Raw genomic sequence first — 9,355 nt, 5'->3', positions numbered from 1 at the left:
CGATAAAGTACGACACAGTCAATAATTATGCCCAACAATATAACACGAACACTTACTCAGAATATGAGGCAATAGAAATCGATTTGCGATACAGAAAGGCCAAATTCAGGGATATAGGCTTCGCTCATGCTGAAGATTGATGACAATTGTTATGGATATACAACTCCTTTTATTCTGTGAAGGGCGACGTTTCGACATAGATACATGACTTGTTATTACAGTAGATTGGGATGAGTTGTTTGTGTAATGAACAAGGTTGATGTACAACGCTTATATTCAACTACTGACCATATATTCACCTTACAAGCTATGGCAATCAAGTATTTATCAAAAAAGAAGGGGAGATTCTATTATTTGTTCATAGACTTTACCAAAGCTTTTGACTGCATTAATCATCAAATATTGTTTAGGAGCCTTGTGAGCATTGGTGTGAAGGGGAAATTTATGAACTTTATCATCAAGATGTACTCATCATTATGTGCTTCTATCAGAACTGATACTGGATTATCATCTTATTTCAACTGTAATGTTGGCACAAGGCAAGGATGTATTTGAAGTCCTCATTATTTTTATAAATCAACTATCACAAATACTGGAGAATGATGGTGGATAAGGGTTTTTATTTCTTCACAAGCCAAGGATGTTTATTCTCTCCTATTTGCTGATGATGTCTCATCTGTATCTGACAGCGCTATGCAGCTCCAAAGGAAAATTAATGTTGTTGAAAAGTTTTGTGCAGAGACTGGAATGAAGGTGAACCTGAAAAAGTCTAAAATAATGGTATTTCGCAATGGAGGTCCGCTCAGGGATTATGAGAAGTGGTTTTTAAATGAAACACAAATTGAGGTTGTTAATATGTATGGATACTTAGGTATTGTGTTTACTCCAAGACTATCATGGACGAAAGCGAAAACCTGTTTATTGTCTCAAGCGAGGAAGGCCATATTTTCTATCAACAATTATCAAAAACGTTTTGGATATATTAACCATCATGAATTGTTTAAGATATTTGACTCTATGATTGCACCAATACTCTGTTACGGATCTGAAATATGGGGAACAAGCTACTGTAAAATTATTGAAAGTGTGCACACCAGATTTACAAGTCATTTCTTAAAGTTAGTAAAACTACCAACAACAACATGGTTCTGGGAGAGTGTGGGAGAGCTCCCCTCCAGTATCAATATCTCTCAAGAGCAGTCAAGTACTGGTGCAGACTGATACAGCTTCCACGAAACAGACTTCCTTATCAGGCATATCTAATGATGAAAACTCTCGATGATAATGGTAAAGCAACATGGGTTTCTCATATTAGGTTGATATTATTCCAATACGGATTTGTTTTCTTATGGATATCTCAATACATAGGCTGTATATCCACATTCATGGTAATTTTTAAACAGAGATTCTATGACTGCTTCACTCAAAACTGGCATGCATCACTATTTTTGTCACCCAAATGTAAATACTATTCACAATTTAAATCATCTCTAAGCGTCAAACCATATTTAACCAGTTAATTGCTACCAAATCAACGTAAAATCATAACTCAGTTTCGGTGCTGTAACTTCAGACTCGCAGTGGAATGTGGCAGTCATACAAACACCCCGTATAATGAACGTCTCTGCCTTTTTTGTCATGCTGCTGGCCTTGATTACATCGAAGATGAACTCCATATTTTATTAATATCTCCAAAATATTCCCAACAAAGATCTGATTGTTTTTCAATACATCTGACTCAACCACCGACAATTGAAACCTTCATCCGATTGTTGTCATCAGACAATATACATATTTTAAAATCATTGAGTAAATATCTTTCACAAGTTCGCCGTAGAAGGAATGAATAACTGTAAATCAAATCAATACTAAACTTTACTCAGCTTTACTCAGTATGTATTTACTTTTGCCAAATGTATGTATTATGGGCCTTGGGCCTAAATTACCGAATAAACCTGTCTGTCTGTCTGCTTGTATAGGAGATTGAGGAAGTGATTGGAAGCCAGTTAGGTGACATACAAGGATTGAATTAAAGCTTATACAAATGATGGGAAGCCAGGTAAATGTGTTATACAATGGATGGGGTTGATGTACATAGCTTGCATGATAGTTCATGCTCATAAGAAAACTCACCGGATTAGGAGAAATGTCATAGTGTCATATCGGAATTTATAGAAGTAGTGTAAGGAACTTGGTGATATGTGAAACATCACAGTAGAACACTTCCAGTTGACAGGTACACTGAACAGCTTTATGTCTACTTGCCAGGAAAGGTGGAAATCGTCTCTATCAGATGATGCCGAAAAGGGGATTTGATAAACAATTACAAAAAAACAGTCAGAAAACCTTTGAATTTATTTAACGCACTTTAAAGGGAAGTTGATATACCACTATGACAATATCACCATTCTTCATATGGTGGAGGGAATATTGAGATAGTTAAAGGTTAATCTCACATGAGAAATTGTTGACATCCAAAGTAAAGATTTTGGCAGGAAAATGTCAGTAACACCAGGTATGGTTTGACATGCTGCTTTCAAAATAGTCAACCCGACAACATTGATTGATGCCTACAATATCGTCGAACACATGTGTTGTAAAATGTGTTCTGGTACAGAACCTTCCATAGACCAGTAAAAGAGGCAGTGATGCAATTAAATAATCGATGTGCGCAAGCCCTTGGTGACTTGGGGACTGTTTGAGTTTCTTGAAAGTTGCCCATCTGTGTTTACGAATGAACACAGCATCTATCGTTTGGCTTCTACAGCTGTTGATAAATCCTTTGAAGTGATACGGTAGATATTCCACTATCAAGAATAAGTACGGATGATGTGCATCAAAATTGTCCGAGAATATGGTAAATGTTCTCTTTTCTATCATGCACATTCCTGTGAAGTTACATTCTGTATTGTACTGATATACCGTTTTAGGCCGCTTGTTTGTACAGTAGGAACGGAAACACATCTTGTTCTTATTGTGTATTTGTTTTATCAATGCTTTTTCATCGATGTATTGAATGAATGATAATGATATTCTTAACCTTCTTAAGTGTGTAATTATATCAAAATATCTTTTATTTCGTTTCAGCGCATTTGGCTATGACTGTTCTCTGAGTATTGTAACAGGATATTGTGTTGATAGCATTTGCACACTTTTCTGATCACACTGTTTACAACTATGCACTGGACAACCCACGCAACCTAGCTCGCATTAGATATTTACTTTAGATTTTTTTACCTGAAGAGAATTCTAACCCATGGATTGAATATGCTATAAATGATATAAAGTATTGTAATTATCAATATTTTATATCAAGTAGCCAATATAGCTTTTAATTTATCAGTATGAAATGTCAAACTGTATGTATGTGTGAGAGCATGATTTGATTGGTAGGTTGAATGTAATGCTGAGTAAGAAGTTTCTATAATGTAATGTCGCCATAATAAGATATTGTCAGTATTATTTGTTTTAGAAATGTGACACTCCCGTACTTAGTGTGGGTATATACCCCGGTGTCACCCACAGGATATGTAAACATTGTTTGCTATTGAATTATCTCCTTGTGATTTAAGTATCACACCTATGATCATTAGAAAGATCATTTATATAATAAATTACAACAACTATATGGTGTTTTATGTATTAGTACCAATAATAACTATAAAGTATGTGTAACTGTACGTGTTGCATGTTTAGGTTAATGTATATTATACTTTCCTCCTGGATGACTGACTGATCAAGTCATCGATTGATACTGTTGAATAAATGTCACCTCCCAAGCACACTGGCAGCTAGTTGTCTATATTGACTCACCCCTGCAACAGTATTGTCGTACCATGAACGGTTATGGGTTTCAATATATACCTTCATGTATGAATGTCCGTGACCATTAGCCCGCAGAGGCGTAACATACAGCCCAAAATGTCACATACTCACATGCCAATAATGGTTGTCACAATTAATTGCGTTTTGGTTTCCTTTTGAATTGCCCCGCTGCAGGTATCAAACACAATTATGTGAGATATATATAAATAGACGATGTCTTGAAAAGACTTGAATGGTTCATTGCAATAACATGTACATTAATACGTCAGATGTTAAAGCACATTGTATTTATGACGCTTACACAAGCTTCGTACAAAACAATGACCTTTTCGGTGGAGGTTGTTTGTTTAGAATCGTTTAAAAACTATAGAGAATAGCAAAGTAGTACCATTCATATATACATAGAGAAAAAAAGTTAGGCACCCCCAGTCTTTTTGGATGTCGGGGAGAACACTAATGATAATCCAGTAATCATGATATAGTGGACGTGTGCAAAATGGGACACATATCAAAGAACAATCATTTGGCAATACAAAAACACCAGAATTAACGAATTCACAATGACGTTTATTGCAATAGAATATGAAATGCAATTGAGTTAATTTTATGAAAATGAATACTGCATGAAACTATGACGTTGATAAGTTTATCAACTAACATTAGATGATGGCGTTTGTCACAGAGGTAATATAGGGTGTTCACAAGAGTTTGGAGTCAGTAATGCTTACTTTCTCCATTTACCCGGATGACGGCCGCAACCCTTCGATTCATACCCCTTACAAGACGTTGAAAGAGAACCATGGGTAATCTGTGCCATTCCTTCTGTAATGCTTGTTCCAAATCTCTCAAGTTCTGGACAAGAGGGTCTCTCGCCTGCACGCGATAAACTATGAAGTCCCAAATGTGCTCAATAGGGTTTATATAAGGACTCATGGCTGGCCATTCAATCCTACTCACAACAGTGTTTTGGATAAAGGGAAATTATCATGCATGATCATACTGCATTTGGGACAAAATCATGGTTGTTAGGATGCACGTGCATGTTTTGTTGTGTTGTGGCGTTCAGATTTCATTGTTGTTGTGTTGTTTCATGACTTGTGGCCACACATTGACAAGACAATAATGATAGATTTATACTAATGGACCTGTCACCTTTTGTTACAACTAAATGTTCACCGGCATTTTAACATGGGAGGTCCTTAACTTGTCTCTATGTATATATGGCATGCATATTATCTCTCTCTAAATATACATGTGACCTCAGAAAAAAAAAGAACTTGTTTTTAGGTCTATTACAGTTTTCAAAATGTGATTGAAACCACATAAATATTTATCTGATGTATTTTATTTACAGTTGGTACGAATATTTTTCGAAATACCGCTTGACCTAAGCCGATATCTGATTAATTTCAGTCGTGGGAATAACGTAGATTCTTCAATATATTTAAAAATTGGCCTCACATCTCACCTATATACAAATACTACCAAGGCACATTAACTGACCAGGTAAAGTTAAAGTCCGTATGTAATATATAGGAAAACCGTTATTCCTTTTTACACACACAATTACTTTTCTAGGATATTAATCGTTAGGTGCTATCTAATGATGTTATGTGTTCCTTCAGAAAATTGGAATCAGACTCAAGTGTATACTAAATTGAACACTCCCATCTTCGAGGCCTGCATCATTGTAGATTAGGCGGGAGTCAGGAACATTTTGTCTGATGGCTGGGAAAATTTCAACTCAATAGGGAAGGACAACATGAAACCTGTGGTGCATGCAGCAAAGGAGGGACATAGAGAAGTGTTTGACCTACTTGTCAGGGAAGGTGCCAACCTGTCTTTATTGGATGATGACGATAAGAACATTCTTCATTTGGCTTGTATTGGAGGAAATGTAGAAATTGTAAAACATGTTCTCGCACGGAAAATGTGGGATATCGACACTCGAGACAATGACGGTTGGACACCAGTATTGCATGCAGCTAATAATGGACATAAGGATGTGTTTGACGCTCTTGTGGAAGCAGGAGCAGATCTGTCACTAGTGGATGGCGACAAAGAAACCATCCTTCACTTGGCCTGTGATGGGGGTAATGTTGAGATAATCAAGTACCTTCTGACACAAGACATTGGGGACATCGGCAATCGAGATATATACGGCTTGACACTAGTAATACATGCAGCTTATAATGGTGATAAGGATGTGTTTGACATCCTTGTTGAAGCAGGAGGAGCCGTGTCACAAGTAGGTTATAACGAAGAAACTATCCTTCATTTGTCTTGTGAAGGAGAAAATGTTGAGATAATCAAGTACCTTCTGGCACATGAAAATGTGGACATTGACAGTCGAGATGGGGGCGGCTGGACACCAGTAATGCAAGTAGCCATGGTTGAATGTGATGACGTGTTTGACTTACTTGTGAAATGGGGAGCTGATCTGTCACTCCTGGATGAAGATAATAACAACATCCTTCATTTGGCCTGTGGTGGAAACAGTATTGAGATTGTACGGTACCTCCTCACACACGACATTGTGGATATCAACAGTCGGGATGGGGAAGGAGACACACCAGCAATGATTGCAGCGTGTGAGGGACATGAGGATGTCTTCTTCTTACTTGTTGATCATGAGGCTGATCTAACAATTATAAATGATGCTGGTGATAACATCCTAGATATGGCTTGTGAAGGAGGAAATGTACATATAGTGAAGTATGTTTCCACACGGTCCATTGCTGAGGGGCCGTACATGGAGGGCAATCCATGTTGAATGCAGTGTCTAACAGATGTAAAGAATGTTTTTAGAAAAGTATCTTTCGTCGTTCTTCTAATCGTGTTGATAACATTCAAATGAATTAGGGGTATTAATCATCAATGCCATGGATAGGCTCATCAATGGGCACCAACTGTGCTTATCGAGGATTTACTTATTTGCGCACATAACTGGAATGTCAGGTTTGATTTCAAAATCATAACACATGACTTACTTCCATGTTGTGTATAGTTATTTATTTCAATGACTGTCATATTTATACTTGAACATATTGTGCTTATCACTTCGATGATTTACTTATTTGCGCACATAATTGGAATGTCAGGTTGGATTTCAAAATCATAACACATGACTTACTTCAATATTGGATATAGCGATATATATAAAGTGGCGTAAAACCAAACTCAATCAGTCAGTCATGTTTGAAAGGTTTTCAGCCATATCTCCATGACTTGTAAATATACAATTAGCCAGCTTACAGGCTAGCCCTTATTTCAACACCGGCTTTATAGAATAGAATAGAATAGAATAGAATAATACTTTAATGCCTTTTCAGGAATTTGTGTTACATCAGCAGAGCTACTGACACATTAGACAGATACCAAACATATTTACATAAATTCTTTGATTTGGGCATCTTCACATTTGTTTAAGAGAGATATGGTATTTGGAATAAAGGATGTACGGGCTCTCTTAATTTTCACAATTGGAACTTTGTATCGGCGGCCTGAAGGGAGAAGGTTGTATTCCGAATTTAAGTAGTGAGTACGGTCAGATATGATTTTGACAGCTTGATTCACGATTTGCCGCTCATATATTGATGATAAACATTCAAATCTGACTCCAGCGATTTAACTTGCAGTGTTAACAATTTTGTCTATTTTAGATTTGAGATGAACTGAGAGAGACCCGTACCAACAATGGAAGGAAAATGTTAAAATACTCTGAATAAATGCTACATAAAAAGATGACATCACAGATGGGTTAACATTAAAAGATCTCAGTTTACGCATGAGATGAAGACGTTGTTGACACTTTTTGTATAGGGCTTCAGTGTTAGAGTTCCAGTTCAGCTTAGAGTCAATGAAGGTTCCCAGATACTTATACTCCGACACTGTCTCAACACATTCACCGTTGATTATCACTGGAAGCTGTTCTGTGGGTTTACTCCGAAAGTCAATTATCAGTTCCTTTGTTTTTGTGACATTGTGAGTAAGTGGTTATATCGTCACGTACGTCCAGCAATCAAATTCTCTTTCACTCAAGTTCTCTTTGGTTTTTGGTAAGTAGATGACAGATTTGTTCTGAAATTAAAGACTTGTACAATAGCAGCGTGAGGCCGATTCGATAGATACTTCAGACTGATTCTTTTCTTGTGATGATGCCTTGAAGCAGAAAGTATAACAATTAACACATTGAATTAAATATGTTACCAGCTGAATGGAAATGGGGGTTGCTGAGGAATTGTCAAAGTGTAACTGACACATGTTACTTGTAAACAAAAAGGGCGTGAGTTGATATCTAAAATCCTTAATATCTGAAATACTTGCTGTATGAGCCTGTATTGAATTGTCTTTCACTCTGTGTTAGGAGTGCTAAAATGTATTCCCGTCAGAGCAGAGTATTGTTGATTCTGTACAGTCCAAAATGACAGTAATTCTTCATCAACAGTTTGGACAATTGAAGAGCACAGACATGAACATAATCAAGTAGAAAACGATGTCTCAAATACGTATTAATTTACACAATTGAACTTACATTGGTCATAAAATGATATCTAATATAAATATAAGAAGAACAGGTACCTGCACACAAACACCAAATGAATTATACAAAATATCAAAGCAGAAATTAAAAGTTTTGAAAGATGATATTAAACAAATACAATCTCCTAAATCTTCCACAAATGGTGAGTGAGTGAGTTATTATTTAACGTCACATCGGCAATATTGCAGCCATATCGTGACGAGAACAAATTTGATTTTGAAGTGGAATATATGCATAATATAAAAACCTGTCGACGAAGGACAGTAAAAGAACTAGAATATCACAATTAGAATTAAAACTAGCGTGGAAAGTTTAAAACTAATAGCACTATTGGGACAATACAATATAAATACAGGCTATAGATCGCCAACAACAGAAGGTAGATCACCATACTAGGGACATTGGGGAATTACAGTACCTTTGCTACCTGCATGGACCCTAGTTGGATTTACACCAGCCCTTCAGCCGTTGGCGATTATAAGAAATGTTAGCGAAAATTAAAATAACAAGAATACTACGTTTCAAAATCCTGGTAAGGTTAAATTGATTTTCAAAGTTTGGGACTTACGTACCCTCTCAGGGGGACAATAATTTTACGATACTTCAACCCCCTTGAGGGTACAGCCACTAACAATCTAAGTTACTAATCAAAACTACCAATCATTAAAACACATCTATCTACAGAACATTTATCAAAATCCATTAATTAAATCAATTTCTTTTAAAAAAGCAAGAATTAAATGAAGATTAACAGTATTAAATAGATCCTTAACAGTTTTAACATTGAAATATTTATCCCTTATGATGGAGAATTCAACACAGTCAAGCAGGAGATGCTTGACTGTGACTCTTTCATCACAAGGGATACAAAACGGAGGATCTTCACCTTTTAACAAGTATTTGTGAGTGTACCTTGTATGGCCAATGCGACATCGTCGCATGATGACCTCTTCAAATCTGGACTGACAACCCAAGTAGGTGTAATCA

The 9,355-nt window shown here is 36.4% G+C and overlaps 1 protein-coding gene across 1 annotated transcript; it reads left to right on the top strand.

Annotated features, from left to right (window-relative positions):
* The first annotated feature begins 5,587 nt into the window (after positions 1-5,587).
* On the top strand, positions 5,588-6,598 carry LOC124279235 (putative ankyrin repeat protein RF_0381). The gene has a single exon (XM_046715046.1). It carries the CDS (start codon positions 5,588-5,590, stop codon positions 6,596-6,598), a length of 1,011 nt encoding a protein of 336 aa, XP_046571002.1.
* Positions 6,599-9,355: the final 2,757 nt, after the last annotated feature.

The sequence above is a fragment of the Haliotis rubra genome, unplaced genomic scaffold, assembly GCF_003918875.1.
Source record: "Haliotis rubra isolate DU_JTF1 unplaced genomic scaffold, ASM391887v1 Scf248, whole genome shotgun sequence".
NCBI classification, from domain to species: Eukaryota; Metazoa; Mollusca; class Gastropoda; order Lepetellida; family Haliotidae; genus Haliotis; species Haliotis rubra.
The sequence above is the reverse complement of the archived record's forward strand: the minus strand, read 5'-3'. Positions and strand labels throughout refer to the sequence as shown.

Excerpts from the sequence above, each read along its gene's own strand:
- LOC124279235 (XM_046715046.1), top strand. The coding sequence starts at position 5,588 with ATGAAACCTGTGGTGCATGCAGCAAAGGAGGGACATAGAGAAGTGTTT.